At 39.9% G+C, this 23,557-nt stretch overlaps 1 protein-coding gene across 8 annotated transcripts in view; it reads left to right on the top strand.

The window, feature by feature from the left end:
- The first annotated feature begins 5,078 nt into the window (after positions 1 to 5,078).
- The window catches only part of rgs19 (regulator of G protein signaling 19), a 37,186-nt gene continuing 18,707 nt past the window's right edge, over positions 5,079 to 23,557 (top strand). Inside the window, exons 1-2 of one of the 8 annotated variants that reach the window (XM_067593322.1) lie at positions 5,079 to 5,386; positions 15,665 to 15,775. In XM_067593322.1, the coding sequence (XP_067449423.1) occupies positions 15,761 to 15,775 (15 nt within the window). In that variant the 5' untranslated portion in view covers positions 5,079 to 5,386; positions 15,665 to 15,760. Of the gene's footprint in view, positions 5,521 to 15,664; positions 15,776 to 18,385; positions 19,258 to 19,626; positions 20,678 to 23,557 lie in introns of those variants that run through there. The other 7 variants (XM_067593323.1, XM_067593319.1, XM_067593320.1 and 4 more) reach the window with 7 other exon arrangements.

The following is a 23,557-nucleotide window of genomic DNA, read 5'->3' as shown; positions in this document are numbered from 1 at the left end:
TGCAAGTATGCAAAAGTAAGCAAAAGTTTAGTCTGGTTCAGCTTTTTGCTGGATGACCTTGCATTGTTTTGGCGGTGGCACCCCGACTACCACAACACACTGCCAGCATTCAACACACACATATGGTTTCACACATACTTTCAGGGGTCTGCAGACACAGACATACTCCACATGTATGTACTAATAAACAGGGTTGCAGCGTGATGACTTTCCAGGGTTGTAAAATCCAGTCTGTGGGTAGGAAGCGCTGTCCAGTGTTTTTTTGAGAAGCCTTTAAACACAATATTGTGTTATTCCAACCAGACTCACTGGATTGTATTTCATTGTCTCACCAGCACTTTAAAACAACACGGCCACACCAACACAGCCCCTTGTGTTGTTTTACACAAAACTGCTTTCAGCTGGAATGCAGCTGAGGCGTTCCTGTATGCTGCAGAACAACAAGAAAAAGTCGAAAAAAGAAAAGTGACAGTTCAATGAGAACAGGAATACAGTACATACATACAGTAGACGGGGGAGACATTCTTGTTTGCTTTTCTCACACATGCGCAGTTGGCACGCTTGCAATGCGTACAGTCTGCATGGTCACAAATTTTAGGCTGTGCAGACCCCTCTGCAGGCCCTTGCAGACCTGGGTGGATGATGAAATTTACATCACGCGGACCCTTGCAGCAACATGGACACAGAAAGCATAAATTGGCCTTCAAGAGGGTTGTGTTTTTTCACACAGAGCTCGGCACTACCACATAGAGTTCTGTGGAGGTGTGGGCCTGTCACTACATGGCCCATTTGCCCATTTTTCCAAGCAAGTGTGCGGCGATTTATATCTTTGTACTCCCTTGTGGCAGAGTTGTACAGCTCTGGAAAGGTCATCACAGCGGCGATGAGTTTCTCTTCCATCTTCACAGTTGCTTGGTAAACTGAGGAACGATACAATGCTACATGGTAAACAAGGTTCTCCTTCCCATTGGCGTCTTCAATTTGATCGCTGGCATACATGATAGGCCGACACAGCTTGACGTTGAGTTGCGTTGTGACAAAAGTTGATTCCAGTTCAACTTTTTGCTGCAGTTTTTTGCTGAGCCCTATGCTGTCCCCTCTCCTGTAGTGTAAACACACTGCCCCCATTCAAAGAGGACCGCCATTTTTCACGCATTCTCGGATATGCAGCTTTAGTCGCTGACTTTGTCTGCTGTTTACTGTGTGGATCAGTGTCGGCACCAAACAGCAGACCAAAGACTTAGTCATTATTGTAAGCTAGCAACCTCCTTCACAACACACAGGCTCTTGATTTAATGTCAAAAACTTTAAATGATATTTTCTTAAATATTTCATAAATCAAAGAAGAGCCTCATGAGCAGGGAAATGATCAGAAGATATTGCCTCACTGTGTCTGATTGGATTCACAAAACCGCAGTAGACTATAAGTTAGAAAATGAAGTCTCCTCTCATTGGGAACTCTTGGTCTATCTGTGTTATTACACTCTATCTCTGTCTGCAGTGCGAGTGTGTGCATGGCTGCTCCAGTTGTAGATAATTCTCATCAATATACTTGTACTTTAAGTCTTTGTTCAAAACTCAACAGGGGACTTGCTGATTGCGGCATAAAGTTATGCCATAGAAACGAACACACGAAGAAGAAGAACAGAAAGACACAATGGTTAAGGTAAAGATAATTAAGAACACTACAAGAAAACAAATGTGCAAAAAAAAGTGATTTGTTTTCACAGCAGCGGGTTGCGAAGAAATATATTTAGCATGTGGGAATAAGATTGTATATTTTCATATATTGTCTTATTTAATGTGCTCTGTAATTACTGTATTATTTTTTTGTAATATCTACTGAATACTCTGCTCCCCTGCTGGAAACCCTCCTTTGAATTGCCTTGTTTAAGGTTTCTTTAAATATAACATAACATAAAGTCCCTGGCAGTTCTAGTTTTCCTCTTTTCCTTCCTCCCTTTATTTCCTGCATCATGTTGCTCTGTTGATTAGTCAGATCTCTGTAGGCTCTTTCTCTGTGACGTCCTTCGAGACGTACTTGTGATGAAGAGGGAAATTAACTTGACATGAAACTCAATTAAAAAAACACCCGGCCTTCCCTCTAAAAGTGACCGGTCCGATTGATAGGCAAAGCAATTAAGCCCTAATTCGTCCTGTGGAACTAAGCACTGTTGTTGTATAGACAGCACTCAAGTGGTAATGCCAAGTAAAGTAAATCAAGCTGTTGTTGAGACAAAATTGCACAGGCGCAGTCAACCTTACCTGGATGATTTGGGTTGTAAAAACAGCATAAACTTCATTCAGTTCAGGTTCTGTAAGGAGAAATCAAATCTTGGGAGCAGAGGGAGCAAATGCATCCTGAATGTAATGTGTTGGTCAATATCCTTCTGCAAAAAAAAAAAAAACAGACCATCTGCATAACCTCAAATGCTGTGATATGCAACTTTAGTGCCCCCATGTGGCGACAGACGGCACAGCACAGGCACAGGAGATTCAACAAGTGGCAGATTTAGTGTATTTCACAGCCACATGTTTTCTAGACTTTACAACTTTCTGGCGTAATTTGAGCGTATTTCAGACAAATTAACATACAAGAAATTATTCAAAAGTCCCGTCACGCTCTGTGTTTTTGTTCTGTGCTGCTTTATTAGTGCCCTTTATAATAAATCAAGGCCCCTCCTGAATGTTTTCATCTCACCTACACACAAAGTAGCAGATATGCTTTAGGCAGTGTAAATGTTTTTGATAAGACTTCACACCCATATCAGAAGAGATTTGTGCTGCTAGATATGATTGAGAATTGTATCACCGATCAAAGGTTAACCACTGATAACATACAGTAGTGGAGACTAAAGCCAGCTCCGTTCATTGTCAGTGACTATGTTTCAACAGGGGGCGCTAGAGTGTAATGACAGATTTTACTCCCAATAGTTAAAAGTCAAAATCTGGATGTTTATCTGAACTTCAATTACCAGATCACTGATATTACACTAAGGTGACTGTAAGGCAGTGAAGGATCAAATGTTGGTCCTGGCAGTGTCCTTTTGACCCTGGAATGATCATTTAATAGAGAATTGTTATAGACAAATAATGAAAATAAGAACAGTGAAGTGGGATGGACTTCACAGTGAATGTAAAACAGATTTTAGAGGATTTTAAATGCAATATTTTGGGAGTCACACATGACTGGGATAATATGTCAATGTGGGCAGTGAGGAAGAAAACACTTATATATCCAAAAAGAAAGGAAGAAAAAAGATGTCTGGCTTTGCTGAATCTGCACATTTTGACATTTTTAACTTGCAGTTTGATATTAAAATGCTTGTTCATGTTTTATGTGACAGCATATATTTGAAAACCTTTTTTTGTTTTTAAAGTATCAGGTACTGGGCTACCCATGTAGGAAGTGTCATTTTACAATACTAAAATTATAACAAGGCATCAAATCCAAATGATGAAATGTGTTAAAAATATTTGATCATTTGTCTCGTTGATCGTGTCCCCCCCCCCCATCCTCCTCTTCCCCCTCAAACACACACATAAACACACACACACACTCTGTCTCCTTGGTGTATGGTGCCCCCTCCTGTTGCTCTTGGTCCATTCACATGAAGCAGTCACTCACATCTGTCTCCTGCAAGTGATACAGTTAAAGTAAACTGGTCATTTCATCCCACTAGATAACATGATAAAGAAATGACCTGTTTACAGTGGAAGCCTTTAAAGAGTGATTGCAACCACAAGTCTTTGAGTGTTGGCCTCTGATTTTATGGATAAAGATAAAGGTAAGGCACTACTCTCTTTACTGTCCTTACATGTCCTTCAGATTTTGTCATTTTACTGATTACTTTTAGACATTTTAGACCCCGAGCCCACATCAAACCACAAACCGGCTGATTGAACTCTTCAAGACACTCACTTGGTGTCAAACAAGGGACTGTTGAGGAGACATTACAATCTTACATGACAGGAAATATGGATGTATGAATGGATGGATAAAGAGAGTATGACTCTAGAAACTGCTGGAGGAAACTGTCAGTGATGGTCGCTGTAGTTCACCGATAGAGACTGGTGTTGTTTCCTCTCTCTTTCTAAGTATTTGTGTTTTATTTCGTCAATGCTGTATCCCCCGTAGAACCGCTATTGGTTGATTCAGAGTGTTGTAGTGTCTTGTAAAGACACTGAAGGTCAGGTTGAGGATCGGACTTTTATAAATGGCTGCGATCTCCTCAAAACGTATTTTGCAAGATAAGAGAAGCAAAGTTGGAGCCTGTTGGTTTGAATATCTGGCCATAAATATCTTATCAATAGTGCTAATCTGTAGTGTTTGTATGAAAAGCAGGATGTTGCTAAAAACTTGTTTTGTCGTCACTTGTCATTTCATCTGTATCTCTCAATGCACTGTTTCTACAGAAATGGAATTTAGACATTAAAATGTACAAATATTGTAGTTCTCCTGTTTAGTGTCACTTTACAAACATGGCAAATTATTTGGTGAGTTTGTTTTGGCTTTCAAGATGAAAAAAACAGTCCCTAGTCCAGTGTTGAACAAGTTCTACATAAGTTATGCATACGACATTGAAATTTTGTTTTCTCATTTAAAAAAAATCATTGGTGCAATCTCAGACAATAATTGGAAGCTTTATAATATTTGCTATCATATTTATGTGAACTATATTCATGTATATGAACAGCTGCATGCAATAAAAATAGCTTTTCACACTGAAAACATACATGCATTGGCCTATTTTTTATGTGGGGTGCAAAAAGGTCACATGGACCATCTGAAGTTGCATTAAATTAATTAAAACTCTCATTATGTCTGAATATGTGTAAAAAAAAACACTTTAGAGCAAAAATAATACTTAGTTTAAAAGTATAAAAGTGCGTAAAAGTATGTGACAAAGTGGCTTAGTGTTTAAATTGTGGCTTTAAACGATCATTTATGATATGTCCTAACATGAACATTGAATAAAAATGATTATATATATATTTATAAAGTTTTATTATAGAGAACTCCGGCTCTCCTGCTTGAATGGGCATGTATATCCGCGCATGCGCTCTGCTGCCTCGGTCTGTCAGGGCGGTGATCTCTCTCCCTCTCTCTCACACACAGTGCTTCTGTGTGTCTCTCTATCTCTCTCTCTCTCTCTGGGAAAAACCCGAGCAGGAGGAGAGCAGCAGAAGGGGGGAGGAGGAGGTCTCCTTCTTCTTCTTCTTCTTCCGATACAGCGGCGGCAGCAGGATATTTAGAAAAATAAATCAAAAAACCCACGCACCAAACCCCCCGGTGCGGAGCGGCAGAGGAAGAAAAAAAAACACACGGATGTGCCTCCGAAAGCGCAGCGGATACCGCCCTCCGGACCTTATTAATGCCAAGATTGTGAGTATCTGATCGGCTGCAGAAACGAGCCTGAACACGGGGAGGGGAGGGGTGCTGGTTTCAGTTTAATTTCTCCTTCCCTGGGCTCCAGTCAGCGGCGGGGCTTTTCCCCGCTCCGCGGTGTTGAGGAAAAGGTCGGTCTCCGTGATTCCTTCCCTACCTCTCCTCCCTCCCTCCTTTCCTTCTTCCCTTTCTTACCTCCTTGATTCCTTCTCAAGAATGGGTAGCAGGCTGGCAGTCTTCGGGAAAAAAGAGGAGGAGGAGGAGGAAACCATGTTCTTGTTTCTTTTCTCGTCTTTACCTGTTTCCTTTTTTAACGGTTTTCCTCTGACATTGACTCCAGCGGGGGTGTTTCAGTCGCTCTCTCTTTAGTTTGCTGTTCTTTTTTTCTGTGACAAAACAGGACGCTCTAAAACCACACTAACAGCTCATGGGTAGAAAACTGAGGAAGGAGAGAAAATGATTTCTTACTTTGGTTCTTTTGTGTCTTTCTTCTTTGCTTAAGTTGAGTTTAATTGAGTTTGAAGTAAATTAATGACTGTAAACTGACATTTCTGCTGTTGGTAACCACGGGTTTTTAGGGGAGAACCGGTTCAATTGTAACACAGAGGCTTAAAGGCCACATTAAACTAGCATGTATGATAATTAAATGTTGTACCAAACTTAACTCATTTAATTGGAATCTTTATCACTGTCTTTGGATTAGATTGATGTTGTAAAAAGTCTGCAACAATTTCTTTCCACTTCCTTTTAGCTACTTTAACAAATGAATTTCTTCAGTCAGCCAACACTAAATTGTCTTTACTGTGTTTACGTTTGAAGGTACAGTTGCAATTCAGATTTGAAAAAGGAAGGAAGCTATTAGCTAATTCTGTTTGATACAATACTTAACCGGTTAAATAAAATTGCAAGGTTGATGACATTTGGTGTGGCTTCCTGTCTGTTGTGAGACAGAATTCAGGAGATGTAGTTTTGTTTTTAGATGACGAGTTTGCTAGCTCAAGAGCTAACTTAAAGGTGCAGTGTGTAGAATTTAGTGCATACTTATGAATATAATATTCATAAGTATGTTTTAATCACCTGAAAATAAGAATCACTGTGTTTTTGTTACCTCAGAATGAGCCCTTTATATCTGCATGCAGAGCAGCTTCTACAGTAGTAGAGTTTCACGGCCACCTATACGCTTGGAAGAGGAGGGGGGGGTTTAAAGTTTGTTGCAATCTGCAACCTCACGGCCACTAAATCCTACGCACTGTAACTTTAAGTGGCAGTGGTGGGCAACCTCTACAGCACTCAAAGAAAACTTGTAGTGTCTGTTGGTGTGGATGGGCTCTGAGGTGGCATTCAGACTGAAAACTGAACTGCGTTACAGCGGCTGCGGTGGTTTGGGCGTGTTGTTTGAGCTACAGGCCAGACAGTAAAATACAGGAAGTCGAGCTAAAGATTAATGTATTTGAAGACTTAGTACCAGAAGCCAAAACACTGAAAAACAGTTTGTAAAACTCACAGGATTTTACAACTCTGGAAAGTTATCATGGTGGCAACTCAGGGCTCCAACTTTTTTCACCACCGTTCGGGAACCATCCCGAAAAACAATTTTAACCACCCCAAAATTAAAATGTTGTATCTTTACTTTTTAAAGCAAGACAGAATTTGCCTGGGACCCACAAATGACTAAATCCGCCCCTGTTGATGTATGAGTGTTTTCTTCAATGATTTACTTTAAAAGGCGGATCCATTTTTTTTTGTTTATTTTAGGTTTTTATATCATTCTGTGGCTTCTCAGTAGTGTTCCATATGTATTCAAATCCAAAAACTCAAATTATGGTTCAAGTACTTATGTTTTAGCATCAAAAAAAGCCATTTTCCCAAGCCCTTCTAAAAACTTTTTCCCATGTTACCTGACGTAGGTTTCTGCATGATGACGTTGCTGCATATAGACTGATATAAACCCCATAACTCACCAGCCAGTAGCTACAGAGATGGACAGAGCACTCACAGTTGCTGCTGCTCTGCTAAACGTGCTAAGAGACACACAGACGGAGCACTCACAGTTGCTGCTGCTCTGCTAAACGTGCTAACAGACACACAGACGGAGCATTCACAGTTGCTGCTGCTCTGCTAAAAGTGCTAGCAGACACACAGACAGAGCACTCACAGTTGCTGCTGCTCTGCTAAACGTGCTAGCAGACACACAGACAGAGCGCTCACAGTTGCTGCTGCTCTGCTAAACGTGCTAACAGACACACAGACGGAGCACTCACAGTTGCTGCTGCTCTGCTAAACGTGCTAACAGACACACAGACAGAGCGCTCACTGTTGCATCAGTGGTCTAAACCTCCTCACTGATTTTTGCTAATGGCTGAGTTGGCGTTTCCATCTGAACAACCCAGAAAGAAAAATGCTAATGGAGTCATCCTTTAAAGATTAGAGATGCTTCTTTCAGTAATTGTAAATGTTTCCATGGTGAACTGTGTCTTTGCAATACAGTTTTATATTTAGCCAACTATATATGCTGCCTGCTGAGGTCTGGTTTCAGTTCTTGGTAATCCATGCGGTCTAGAAAGATTGTAGCATGCTGAGTGCACCAATTTCTGCAGCATTAATCACAAATTGGGCAGCCATTTGCGCAATGATGCCCATCACTGCTGTCCATGTACAAGTTATCTATGTTTGATAAGTGTTTAAACTTTAGATTTTAACAAAAAAGACCACAAGCGAGGTCCTGCCAGCAAGCCGTTTCTGACAGACCAGATTGATGGACCTGTACCGCGGGAACATTTCAGGTCTTGCCCTGAGTAGCCAGCCAGTGATGGTAACTATAGTAACAACATGAGAAGACGTGTTCTGTTGTAGTGCTTGGTTCAGTTTGTCATTTGCTTTGTAATAGATTAAAATAAATAAATAAAAGGTTTTTTTTAAAAATCCCTTTCATCCCGGAGGCGTCCCACCTGTCATTTTCTACCATCAGCGGGACGACAGGATGCTGTTAGTCTTGAGCCCTGGGCAACTGTTTTATCTTTTGTCGTGATGATCGCAAGGTAAACAGTTGAATACGGTATTCACGTTACAAAATAATCCACCAGGAATGTGCGCTTGCATACATGATTGGCCAATGCGATGCCTTGCCAGATGATGTCAGATTGCATTGCGGCAAAAGTTGAGTTTGGTTCAACTCTTTGCCGGACTGCCAATGAGGGTTTTTTATCAAGCAGTCTGCGGTGGCACCAGTTCTGCTGAAGTGCACTGGCCCCATTCAGACGAGAGGGAGGGCTACGTTTTTTCATGCAGAACTAATCCAGGTCTGAACTCCCCCCTAATGCCTCAATAAAAAAGGCGCCACGAACAACGTTCACCGGCTGTCTCACATAGCATTGTATCATTTGATTTTGTCAGTGTGGCATGGCGGTTGGCTATGAATACCGAGATACCCATGACCGACCCTCAGTCAGGGGTGCAAACCACACTGTAGTGAATTCAGACTTTATCATTGCAACTGGGAACAAAACATGTTGACGTAGTCGCCAAATTCATTCAAAATTGACCCAGAAGTGATGTAAGCTGCAGATTGTGTTATCAGTTTTCAAAAAGCTCACTCTTGAACTCTTGCCAGTTGTTACCTTCCCATGTAACAAAATTTTAAGCTTGGTGGTTGTTTCTTACCAAAAATGCTCCTTGAGATTTGTAGTTAACTTCTCTCCTTATGTTTTTACGTACACAGAGGAATGATGGGACTTTCGGAAACCAATGGAACTGGGAATAACTCCTTACACTTTGCAACTGCATTTGTTGCTGTAGCACATACCATAGTGTCGATCCGACAAAACAAGACCTTTAAAGAAATCACTTTGTGTTCTAAGAAAATAGAGTGGGCATTTTTCATTGTGATCATTTTTCAAAATTATTAATCTAGAAAATAATCAGCTGATTAAACGGTAATGAAAATAATCGTTAGTTGCACCCCTGATGGACTTGACTTTGAACATGATCTTGTGAAAATGAACCCCCGACCCCGGCACGTTCCACACAGATTCAGTGACACATTAAAAAGGCCAATCAACCAATTTATGGAACAGTTCAGACAAAAACAAGATCACCATTATATTCCTTTACTTTTCCTACTGTGTCTTTATGGTTTGTGAGTTTATAGTAATGTTAATTTTGTCAGCCATTTTTTTTATTTAGTCTTACTCCTTTGTCAAATGCCCTTTGTCATATTTAGTCAACCTCATCCTGTCTGGTCATTTTAGTCTTAATCAAAGAAAACCTTAACTATTTTAGTATAGTTTTAGTCAGTGAAAACTGTTCACATTGTAGTGGGTTTTTTTTAGACTTCTGTTTTTTCAGATTATATTGAACACATCAGCCAATCTAGTCCAGCCAAAACCAATCATTTTGTGTCATTTTAGTCAAACTTATTAAAAAAAAACACAGGTTGAATGATTAAGAATGCAGCATTGCAGAAAGTGTCTGGTCTGATGGTAACAATTTAAGGAATACATCCAGACATGCAACATGTTCTTAGAATATTTATTTTGAACCAACACGATTCAACAACTGGGGCCCAATTCTCTCTTTAAAACTATTATAAAACACTGAGAGCTGTACAGACAATAAAATATTTTCAAACCAATTTTTTGATCATCTTAAGTACATGACAAACTTAACTTTCTGTTCTGAACAACGGAAATAAAAACCTACTAAAACTTGAAAGAATACTGAACATACACCAACTGCAACCTGCTTGCATTGAAAAAACACAAATAAACAGATTAGAGGTCACTAATGTGCTCCACTACACTTTCACATCAGCATCCCCACCTATTTACCAGATACTTGCAACACTATCATACGTGCGCACACACACATACACACCAACACCGACACTTTTCTGACGTTTAACCGCACGCTCTCTCTCTCTCTCTCTCTCTCACTCAAACACACACACACATACACACACATATATATGTATTGTAATTTAGAAAAAAAAAACATAATACAATATTTTGTCTCCCTTTTTTTGTCAATAAAAATAAAGAGAGATTTTGGTGAAGTTTTTATTTTTTAAACTACATTTTAGTCGTTTTTTTGTCAACAATATCGCATGTTGGTCACAGTTTAATGACGTCAGCACCGTTTTGTCTTAGTCATGGAAAGAAAGGTTGTTGACAAACATATTTAGTCATAGTTTTTTTTTTTTTTAAATGAAATCAACACCAGTTTATAGTGACCTTGCTGTGCTCGATGGTATGTTTATGTATAAACTGACACTATGAAGATCCTACAGCTGTCCTGTGATAAGTCTTATTGTATACAACATCCCGTGTAGCACAACCTTCTGTATAAACTGTCACTTTAATAATCCTGTTTGCACTTAAAGGATTCTTTTTTTAATTCCTATGTATGACCATATAAGGTGTAGCTTCCGGTTAGCTTCTTTTAAGAGGAAGAGACACAAAAAGCAGAAACGAATGTGTTGTTGCGTTAACACTCAAATCTATCAGAGATGGTATTGAGCCCTCCTTTTTCTTTCTTCCAGCCTCTTCATCCCCTCATTGTGTAGTAAATGCCTTTTCATGAATCATTAAAATCATTGAATCATAACGGACAGGTATGTATGAGGGTATTGCACGGGAAGGAATTAAGGTTTTAGGAGGTGTCAGACCTGCCGACTCTTAGCTTTTCTTCTCTGTTTTTTTTTAAGTTTGGTGTGTCTGAACATGTGGAACCGCTGGCTATCAAATGTCAACATCCATCTCCTTTTGTCCATATAGATTCTTGAGTTTTGTGGTCCCTTTCCTGTAGCTGCTTCAAATTACATACTCAGCTCTAAAGGAAAAAACAAAACCACTGTTGGAAGAGGAGTGACATTTGTTTTAAGACGTCCCGGTGATGTTCGTTGTTGTGAAAAGTTTGTTCTCGCTTGACTGAATAAACCGTGAAAAACTTTCAGAAATCCACATTCCTCTTCTACAAGGATCTGTCATTTATTTGGGGATTGTCAACCAAAAGTAGCCCTTGTATACTGCATCACCATAGAAACCAGGATCAACAGTATTAGCTCTCAGAAAAAAAAGATGTCTGTGGCTAATTTTTGGGTCCCGACCCTGAGATTAGGAAACACACCACCTCTCAGATACTGACTTATACACGATCAGGAGTCTCGCAGCTTTTTTTTTTCTTCTTGTTGCCAGTTGGTACATACTTCCTCTTCCTGTGTCTTTCTTCATTGTGTCTGTTGCTTGCTTCCTCTTCTTTCAGTTTGGTCATCGCCTTCCCTTCCTGCATCTCTCTTTCGCTATTTCTGTCCCCCCCCCCCCCCCCCCCCCCCCCCCCCACCCGCTTTGTCTCCTCTTCCCTCTCAGTCTTTTTGTGTCTGATTCTTTTGTTTTTTTGTCTTTCATTCCATCTTTACTTATTGATGTGTGTTGTTTGTGCTTGTGTATGTTGTCACCGTTCTCTCAAGTGTGTGTGTCTTCATTGTCATCTTGTGCTATGAGTATCTGATGGTTTTACTCTGTATGTTGCTGGTTTTGATGTTAAAGTCCATGAAAATCCACTCAAAACCAGCATTCCCATGTTATTATTGATGTCAAATGTGAAAACCTTAAGATATCCTGAATGCCAAATGTTTGTTCAGGAACTAAAAAAAGACCAGCTTTATTTTTAGTTAGACCACCATACATTTTTGAGGTTATCTGGTGGGGTTTTGAAAGGAACCTCTCAAGAGGTCAGCAAGTTTTCTCAGTCCACAGAGGACCATGGCATTCTTTGAATAATATGAACTCACCAACATGTCACAAAAGTTGGAGTTACAAGGGATACGGATACGGAGACCTGTGGCCTTAGGCAATAAAATCAAAGCAATTTGCATTATTAATAATTAATCAAGAAAATAATAAAATAAGCAGAACATTCATTTGACCTATTAAACTTAGTGAAGTTTGAAGCATAGTGAATAATGCCCGTCACCATTTTCAGAAGCACAAGGTGATCAAATTGTTTGTTTAGTCCAACCATCACTCAGAAACCTAAATATATAACAAAAAATATACACTATTACCACATAAGACAAAAAGAAGAAAATCGTCGCTATTGGGATGTTGGAAGTAGAGGATGTTCGCCATTGTTGCAATAACACAATAAGGGTGCAACAGAGAAAATTCTTCTTTTTCCACCACATTGTTCCACCCAGAATGTGGGTGAAAGAAGTGATTTTTTTTTTTTTTTTTTTTGGTGTCATGTGTGGTCACTGGCTGGCCTAAATGATCTGTGTGTTTAAATAAGAATTGCATTGGCAGATACCAAATTGATTTACATGCTGATTTGTATATCAGACATTTCTATGTGTGCCAGATCAGATCTGAATATATCAGTGCCCAATCAGTACATCAGCACGGCTAGTATACTGTGTATCGGCGTTTATCAGATTTTTGGCCAAAAAAATCAGAAAACCTCAAAAATTCAGTATCAGTCACGCTCCACGTGCAGTTTCTCTGTTTACATGTTTATAATATATATCTGTATCTGTATCATATCAGTGCCACATATCAACTAAAAATCAGAAATGAGTCATCTCTGCCAGGCAGTTTTGAGTATTGCCTTCACTTGACAGCATTTCTGAGTAATGACATCTTCAAAAGTCAAATTCTGCTCAATGTTGCTGCCATTTAAAGGTTTTGCCACCATGTAGAACTGCCCAGTGCGGCTTCAACTGGAAAACCATGGAAGCGGTGAGAACTGCAGATTGGATTTAACAAAGTTTTACATTGCAAGCCCTTACAATCAAATCAAAACAGTATGGTAAATATATGAGGCCTCTCATTGTAGTATAAGTGGAGTCCACAAGCTAAAATATACTTTAAGTAAGCCCAGTCGTACTTTGGCAGTATAGCTGTGAACGTAGCAGTGCAACATGGGTACAGTTCACGCTATTTGTCAGGAAATAAATGTTCCTACTGTACATTTAGAAATGTTTCTGGTGGAGCGGCATCAGTATGAGTGACCAGTGAATTTTAAATCTTTAATTACAAACCAGTTTGTCGTTTTTTTATCCATGTGTCTGACACCCCCACATCTCCGTTCACCAAAACTGTGCTCTGCTCCATAAGGGTAGTTAATGATATAGATATGATTTGGATTGTGATATTAAAGATAAGATAATAATGTTAAATTATTGTTGCTTGAATAGAGGAGACATTGCTATTAAATAGAATTTTTTGAATGTTTAAATATTTTAAATAAAATGTGCACCCTCTTTTGTAATGTTTATTCATGTGACTATGACGGTATTGCTTCCATAAAGCCATATTAAAGGTTTGATTATTTCAAATCTCCGTCAGAACCACCATGCTCAAGCTCACTTAAGGTGGACTGACCTTTAAGGAGGAATAGCTATTCTCATTTAGTGACAATCTCAGCCGCCCGGATTACAACAGATAACAGAGAAACATTGGCTGCTGAGCCACTTCACCCAATAGCATCAGGCATAGGTGACAATATCGCTCAACTCGAGTTTGACTGCCACACTTGTCAAGTTGGAGGCCAAAGTCCCTAAATTAGTCCTTCTATTTTCCCAAAATGACTTCATAGCATCATAAGCTTTCCTTATTTAAAACTACTGTAATTGGCATGATGAGCAACAACCTTGCCTCTAATCTCTGTCTCATGGTTTCAATGTGGAATTCAAGGTACTCACTTGAGAGGGATTTCAAAGGAAAACAAACCCTTAAGGTGTATTTCCACAGGGCAGCTGCTGTTTAACAACCTTACAACTCCAGGCCTTTTAACCTGTTTATCAAGAAAGGCTTGACGAAGCACATCGTTTCACACCATAGTCTTCTTACACTGCCAAAAACAGTATTATTGCTTTTCATCATCTTAAAATAGCTGTTTTTTTGTTTTTGTTTTTCAGTGACCATTTATCCCAGGTTCAGTCCAATATTCACTGATGTTTTAGCCCCAGTTCAGTGCAATATTCACTGATGTTTTAGCCCCAGTTTGGTCCAATATTCACTGATGTTTGAGCTCCAGTTTGCTCCAGTATTCAGAGTTTGTTACACCCTAGTTTGGTCCAGTTAACTGGAGCTTAAACCCTGGTGTGGTTTAATATTCACTGATGATTTAGCTCTGCTTTGGTCCCAATATTTATTGGTATTAAAGTCCTGGTTTGGTCCAGTATTGATGTTTAGCCCTTTTTTGGTCCAGAATTTAGTAATTTTGATATTTCACCCAGCCTTACTGGGTAATCCTTTTCCCAAATTTGGCATCTGTACCCCTGACTGCATGGAAGCCATTGAAATCATTTTAATGTGAGGTAACATGAGGCCAAGGATTGCTGTTGGCAGCCCACTGTGTGTTGATGAATTTAACTGACGGCGGAAACACATCATTTTATAATGACATTGATGAAGACTCTGTATTTTAATGTGGATCGGTCATGGCCTGGGGAATACCAGATCCGCCTAACAAAGTAGGGTTTTTTTTTTGCTGATACAAGTCAATGGATTCTCACATTACAGGGATGCATCTGATTCAGTGTTTAATATTAATTATTTGCTTAATGGAGTTTTGACGTGTGAAGGTTGAACATACGTCATCTGAGGGATGGGAAGTACCGATGACATACCATGATGCACCGAGAGTTACAGAAAGGCTTTCTGTAACTCTTGATTAGATAATCTTGTTAGAACATCCTCAGAATGTTTGCATAAGAGAAGTTCATGGAAACACACACTGATTCACTTTTTCTTTTAATTACTGTTTGGAAATGTTCTTGTAATTTGAGCAATTTGAATGAAAATGTAGGTTATGATTATGAGATGTTTGAAAATGTATGCCTTTCTCAGAGTATTGTTAAAGATGAATGATCCACCAATGATGAAAGATCTTTAGGGTGACAGGTGGATGATTCACACTCACTCACTATGGCCTTTTTTTTTTTCTCTCCTTTTATGTGTGTGTGTGTGTGTGTGTGTATGTGTGTGCATGTTGCCTATGTGCACCCATGTTTTTGCGGATGAATGAACCCTGGAATTTTGGTGCATTTTGTGGGTGTTTATATGCGTGTTTGCTGTTTGTGCTTTTACATGTGTGTAAATTGTGTTTTCGGTCCGTGGCTGAATGTTCTCGTGGCATTTCACACATGTTCATGTATGACTGTGTATGTGACGCATTTGTATCGTACTTCTATGTTGCATATTTGCGTGAATGCATGTCTGCACATATATATTTTTGCATTCCCCCTGTGTGTATGCATATGTGTGTGAATTTACAAAGGAGAGGTCCGAGGCAGAAGGGGGGATGACATGCATGTGTCCGGCCTGCTAACATCGCTGACGACTCGCACACTAACCGACTGCCCGCCCTCACGATATGACGGACGTACTGGTAAACCAACTGTAACTCTTCCTCTCTCTGTCTCCCATATGCTCTTTCTTTCTTTTCCTCTTGTGTTCATCTCTTCATTTCTCACTAAATGTCTTAGTTTGACTGTCTGGGAAATGTTTTAAGGCCCCTTTAAGACATCCCTTTATGGTAATCTAATGGCAATTTAACATCACTGTTACTAAGTCCAACCTAATAAGACTGCTGTCATGAGTGACATTAACATAAAAGTTATGAGAGCAGTCTTACTAGGTTGAATCTAGTAACGTATCTGTTTCAACACAGCACAAGTCTGAATTGAACGCCGCCAGATTACCAAAAATTACAGCAGCACAAGGTGAAACATGCAGAAAGATGGAGTGTGTCTTCTATAAAAGTAAAGGGATACTCCCTCACTACAAACTGCTATTTTGATTTATATATCACAAGACATATCCTAATTGGATTTTTTAAAGACCCCCTCCAGATATGTTTTAAACCGTATATATAACACACTGAGTAAAATGTGTGTGTAATAGGGCTTTTCCACAAAAGAAGTGTAATTATCTTGTTAAAATCCTAAAAAAATGACATCTACTTGTTCTCCCTCATTAAAAAATCCAGAATCTATGAATATTTTTCATTTCAAAGGTTTAACTGCTGGACACAAGATGTCTCTTATCTCACTGAAAAGTCCGTTCTCAGTGTTTGTGCACTGGAGGCTTCAAGTTTCCACATCACACTTGTGGAAGTTGTGTACTAGACCATGATTGGCTTCAAACTACTTAGTGTCACAAATCATACTCGTATGTATATGCCTCAAACTGAGATTTTCATTTAACACAGAAAAACTTTCTTCTTCAGCAGATAAATGTGAAAACAAACTCTGCACATAGATCATTTTGCACAGTGAAGCTCAAACATCCAACTGAAGTAACAAGAAGCAGAACACATTTTGAGTGGAGTTATATTATATATAATATTGATATTGGTATCAAAACAAAAATCCAGTATCAGTAAAGCTCAACTGTACTTATACTTTTCATTTGAATGTTTTCTCTCCTCTCCTCCTCTTGATCGTCCTCCTAAATTAAACTGTCATTTAACTTCCACATGTCACTGTTGACTATATACTGTATAACTGCTATCAGTTTGCCTCCCTCATATCTGTATGTCATTTCTCTCCCCTCTCTCTCGCTCTCTCTCTCCCTCCCTCTTTCTGTCTGGCTCTCTCCCTCCCTTATTATCTTATCTCTCTCTCCCCCCACTCCTCATTATCGCTGCCTCTCACCCACTTTACCCTCTTCATCTCTCCCTCTCTGTCGTTCTCCAGTTCTTCCTCCACCTCCCCCAAATTCCTTCACTTCTTCGGCTCTCTCACCCTCTCTTCCATTATACTCACTCTGTTTCCTCTCTCTCCTCCCTGTCTCGTCCTCACTTTCCTATCATCCTTCATTTGAATGTTTCCTGATGCAAGGTTGCTGTTAAGGGAACTACATACATGCAGCTCATGAAGTGCACTGGAGCTGTATATGTGTGTCCACTTTTGGCCGTATGGCTCGCTGCTCAATGGCACCTTGGTGGTAAATCGTTAATTGAAGAGATCAAATACCAAGAATTTGGTTAGTGGAGGTGAAGGTTAATATAACAATTTCCTCTGATGTTATTGGAGGCCGTTTGTATTTCAGGCGGTCCACCTCCATTATAATTCACTGTAGGAAACCCTCTGCATACATGGATGGCTGTCCCTGCACGAGCTGTTCAAAAGTGGCAGACCTTCACACATACACCATGCGGCCAAAAGTATGTGGGAACCCAAACATTACTCACACCTTCATGGTTTCCCTGTGGCAGTTCCATTAAGTTGAAGTTAAAACTAACTTCAACTTAACGGAGACAATGTAGACTCTGTTGGGTTAGATGTACGACCAACTGGTGATTATGAAACTAACTTCAGCCTGGTGTCTGACCTGAGTTTTTTTCCTCACACATCTGCAACTGATTGTGACTAATTGGGCTGTTTGTCTCAACCTTTCCTAATTTGTAAAAACCCAGAAGGTTTCCTTTTTCCTGACATTGTGACGTGCTGCACTGATAAATTATTGCAAAGCCAACGTACAACATGATCAATCAATCGATATCTTGCTGAGTTGAGTCAGAAAGACCCGAGATATCGAAGTTACTAGATGACGGTCGCCTCTCTTGTTAAACATGTGGCCTTTTCTGTGTGATGTAGTGCCACTTCTCGCTTTTTCCTGAAGTTTAATAAGCCTAGTGAGGCAAGACAATCAAGTGTTACAAGACAGTGACTCTGAAAGAGCTGTGGTACAAACAAGTGCCAAATCAAGTAGTTGACCATGAGAAAGAGCGATAGACAGAAGGGTTTTTTTTATATATATATAAAGTAAGAAAAAACAGGAATTAGCAGGGCACAAAATTTGCACCAGCCAACAGCCAAATGCTAGTAAAATATGCAAATAGCTGGTAGATTTACTTCACTCACCAGCCAAAAAAAAACCAATGGTAATCTATTGATTGGCTGGTAAAATTTGAACATTAATTAGCCATTTGGCCAGTGGACAAAGAAGTTTAATTTGTACCCAGGTAAGTAGACAAGTGCATAAGAAATACCATAAGCCATACCATTTCAGGTGAGGTAGGGCGCCTCCATCCAAGCCAGTCAAGTTCTTCCACACCAAACTTGGAAAACCATTTCATTATGGACCTGACATTGTGCATGGGAGTATTGTGATGTTGAAACAGGAAAGGACCTTCCCTGTCTTAAATATCATCGCATACTGAGGCATTAAGTTTTTCTTTCTCTGAAGCTAAAGGGCCCAAATAATGAAAAACAGGCCCAGACCAGTACGTAGACAGGTATGTCAATCAGAGAAAAGTAAGAAATCAACAAACAGCAAACAGTTACTCATCTATTGTACCATCCTTCCCATCAGATAAGAAGTAGACAGACACCATAGTTGTGAAAAGATGTCCCTGTCTGATTAATCGATGCCTATAGCATTTATGTAGCTTGAGGGATACATAGTCAGGTTTGCATTCTCGTGAAAGACAGAGGTTGACAAGTCTAGACTGGACTACAAGGGTGTCCAAGTTCAGAGGAAGAAGGAATTTTAATGTTGTTTTTTAGCAGCTCTTCCCTTTAAGCCACTGTGGCATGAATAGGCCCATGCAGTCAGGGGAAGGGTTGGGTGTGTGTGTGTGTGGACACCAGGTCTGATTCATCAAGTTTCAGAAAGAAACCAAGAAACCCTGTGTGTCACAATACCTCTGACTCTGTTTCCTGTCTCTCTGTCTCCATCTTTTCCTCTTGCCTTGGACTGTTTTTTTTTTTTTTTCGTCTTTCTTCCTCCTTTACTGGAGTGAAGGCGTGTTGATTGATGGAGTCATTGTAGCTATTAGCCAAAGAGTGACAGAAAAATTGAAAAAAAGGACCCGTTTGTTCTTTCATACAGTCGTCCATCGTTGATTGAATCGTCTTGTCTCTGGTGAGCTATGAATGGTTTCTGTGTGCTGACGGTTAAATGTGCCTTTTTATTGAACTGGGTTTGGTTACTTCTTGCAGTCTCAGAAGTTGTGACTCGGTAGCTTAGCAGATAGAGCAAGGAAACACTGTGGTTTAGAGGTTTCAGTCGCTCTCTGACTGCCTGTGCTGAAAACTTAGAAAAAAAGTCGATAAGAGTGTCTAAATGTTGCGATTTTCATGTTCTGGTTTTAAACGCTCCTCTGTGAGTTATTGAGGAAATTCTCTGCTGTCTCTCTGTTGAAACTCTTTCAACACCCTGTTGGATAAAGTTGAAAACGCCTTGTCATCAAGCTTTAAACAAGACTGTTTATCTCAGTTCCTGAAAAAGTGAATATCTTGGCAACCTGCAGTTTTGCACGTTTTTAGCCAATGAGCTGCAAATTACTGTCATATTTTACATGTTCCAAACATTTTTTGACGATATCTCCTTTCAAGTCTGACTGTCGGTTTCTGTTTATGTGTGTGTGGTAATGCCGGTGTCAGCAGGTAATGGTACATTCAAGGATGCAGAGTTGGATGTGGCAACTCGTGTTATTGCAAGACATGAGCAGTCACATACCTTACTGTTTTTCTTCCGCGTTTGATATTCTGCCAACATAACGGACAAAAAATGTTGCTGAGGAATTGGATAGCGGTTGTGCCATCGTTTCATAGTAGAGGTTCACATTTTTCAGCTGAGGCGCTGACAGGTGGAGCTTCGGTGAAGAAAGTAGAACTGACTGATTTGATATTCGACTAATCATTTAAGTTAATTCCAGCTTCTCTAAATTGACAATATGTAGCTTTTTCTGTCTGTAGTTTTATGTCATTGTAAATTGAATATCTTTGAGTTTTGGACACATATACTGACTGCAGCAGGGATCAGGTTGCGGAGAACTCAAGTTTTAACCATGAGATGACCATAAAGAAACGGCTTTTAAAGGGTTGGTTTGATTTTTGTCTCTGATCTCAAGTGGTATATGGTATTTTGCATTCAAAGTATTTTAGTAGGACATCAGCATTTTCTCATGCGGCTTAGGGAGATCCTTCTGAAACGAGCGTGTAGCGGCTTGCACGATGGCGTGTGTTGCGCTACGATTGTTAGCTGACACGTGTATGTAGTTGTGATTATGTACGCATTCCAGCGTGTTTGTGTACTGTAAGAGTAAATGCATGTGTGAGCAGTTGCAGCTTGATTATGTGCATCTAGTCAGCGTGTTTGTGTGTGTGTGTATGTGTGTGTATGTGTGTGTTTAGACAGCCTTATCCATATAAGGAGAGGAGAGGAGATGACTTTGGGAGCTGATATAGGTTTGTCGGCGCAGCCCTCTGTTGAAAAATCTTGAATCTGTCACCACAGAGCGCTGTTAGCCTGGATTTATGGACCCACTTACTGCGTGTATGTGAGTATGTGTGTGTATGTGCGTGTGTGTGAGAAATTGTTGTCAAGTAAGAGAGTTTTAGTGTGAAAGCAAGGGAGTGTGTGTGTGTGACATTTTCAAAGAAAGAGTACATGAAGAGAGACAGATCAACAGCAAGAGGAGAGGAGCATACTGTGTAAAGCTTATGTGTGTGTGTGTGTGTGTGTGTGTGTATGGGTTGAATAGTGCATTAGTGAAGCTTTAGCGGTGTTCAACATGTCAAGGCAGGAGTTTGCAGAAGCTCCTGTTCTCCATAAAACATTTTCTGTTCTCCCTGCACCGGATCTGGGGTCTGACTCACTGAAATCCACCTGTACTGTTGTAAAATAACTAGCGGGTGTGGGGGTTCAAGTTCAAACTGACAGAAATAGGAACACACAGGACATTGGTCTGCAGACAAAGTTGGGTAAATGTACTGTGTAACTAGGAAAAAATGGAAGCTATGACGACTGAAACTTAAGGAACTGCAACAGTTAGGAAACTGAGGATTTAAGTAATTTTACTCCCACTAAACAATATGAAGGTCACTGACCTTTTGTACTGTGTTGTATGTTGTGGAATAATATTAGAGCTGAAAAAAAAGGTTGATTAATCCATTAGTTGATGGACAATAAGACAAGTTTCAGATGTTCCAGCTAAAGCTGAAGCTTCTAGTGGTGGAGACGCACGGCTGAGGAACCGTGACCTCACCGTGATCACGCCCACAATAAAAAAAAAAAAAAATCAAAACGTGAGAGAACACGAAAGCCAGTCAGAACAAATCGGACCACTTCCACAAGCTGTGAAGTAATTATGCCTCGCAGCTTGAAGGTGTACGGGAATCCTGTTTAAATTCCTCTGTTGTACAGAAGCGGTGTTGCATAAGTCAAATGTGCTGGAAATGGGCCAGTGAAGAAAATTATTAACCTGTATAGGCTGAGGAAAAGATCTTTGTTCACGTTTGTCTGTTAGGGACGCCCTGATTTGATCTGCAGGATTGGGATCAGAGCTGGGGGATTGAGATCTTAGTATTATCTTGCCAAATTCGGTTCCTTTTACACTAAACAATACCTGCAGGATCCCAGGATTTATAGCGTGTGTGTGCTTGTATATTCACATACTTAAAGGGGACATATCATGCACATTTCCAGGTCTATATTTTTTAACCGGGGCTCTACTGGAATATCTTTGCATGATTTACAGTTCACAAGAGTCCTTATTCATCTTATAGTGGTCCTTTATGCAGCCCCTCAGTTCAGCCTCTGTCTGAAACAGGCCGTTTAGCTCCTGTCTCTTTAAGGCCTCCCCCCTCCCGATAAGCCCGATGCTATGTTCTGATTGGTTAGCTCAAAATGTCAACTGCTCAAATACATCCATACATGTTTGAGCTGGAATTCAATCCGAAATATGAGAGTGGACAACTTGAACATCACATGGAAAATTAACAATTAAAAGCAACAACCTTAGCAACCAAGGCTACGAAACGGACGGCCGTTTATGGGCATGCACCGACGGGCTGCTTGTCGACAGGGCAGGCTGACTTGTAGGGAGCGTTTCTACGTACTGTAGACCGTTTTTTAATTTTGACCATGTTTAACATAAATATCCAAAATCATAACAGTATATACATAACAGAAAACTAGAAAAAGCATAATATGCACCTTTAAAACTAAGGTATGTACTGAAGCAAAGAGGCTTTTTCCAAACATCATTAATGCTACCACACAGTTGTTGTTGCTATAATCCAACCATGATTTGCTGTTATTATGGTAATATAACCCGGTGAACTTTTCACCTTCCCAAGATTCTTCCAGCTACTTTTCATGTTAAAATGGTACATTTACAATGAAGCTGTGTGGCAAATATATATATATATATATAATTATTATTATTTGTAGTATATTTTTTATTGAGAGAACAAAGCGGGGTGCAAAGCTATGCAGGCAATTCAACAAGTGGCTTAATCTAATATGCAGACCTCCATCCCCAACTAGAATAATATGCTGAAATGACTACATGTGACATCTTTTCCTTCCTCATAACAGCGCAAAGACAGGTAAAAAAAAAAAAAAAAAAAATCTGGTGATGCTCCCCTCCTTTCCTCACTAATATGTCCCCTGTCCTCCATGACAGGACTGGACTCTGTACTCTTCCCAGTATTCAGCAAAAAATATGCCACAGTTAACAAAACTCTTACATTTAAGGTTCTATAATGTAAAATATTAAACCTCTCACATCTAAACACACACAGACAAAAGCAGCAGCTATAAAGAGAAACAGCAGTTGTTACATTGATTAGCCTACCTGCAAGTGGCACATGCATCAAAATTGCATGGTCAAACATGGTCAAAGTATGTAAAAATGCTCCCTGCAAGTCAAAAACCAGAGCTTCAACCTGCTCTGAATGCTTCATCGGCATTGTTCTCTGTTTTCTCTGCTTCCTCCTCGTGATGACATTAGATTCTCGACAAGCCATCCGTTCCGTAGTCTTTGCTAACGTTGTTTGTCTGCTCGTCCGGTTTGTCCACACTGTCTACTCACATATTTCAGATTTTGGCTCAAACATGTACAGATGTATTTGAGAAGTTGACATTTCAAGGAAAGAGTATGAAAAAGAAGTGAAATCCCACTACTACTGTTTGTTAGCCTCCAGTAGGCTTGGATGGTATCAAGGTATTACATGAGTCTCCTGCAGCTAACATCCAGGCTAACAAGCTAACCTGGCGCCCAGCCCTCATAACAGAGCTGGGCTCGGGGTGAACTGACCAAGGGTCGGTGCTGATGCTCGGTAGTTAAAAACACACCTGTTTGAATATTTTCATACATATTAAGGCAAAGTAGTTTTCCACCAATCATACAATCTAAAGGCGCATCCAGCCAGAC

Source organism: Thunnus thynnus, chromosome 6, assembly GCF_963924715.1.
Source record: "Thunnus thynnus chromosome 6, fThuThy2.1, whole genome shotgun sequence".
NCBI lineage: Eukaryota > Metazoa > Chordata > Actinopteri > Scombriformes > Scombridae > Thunnus > Thunnus thynnus.
This window is presented reverse-complemented; position numbering and strand designations above follow the sequence as displayed.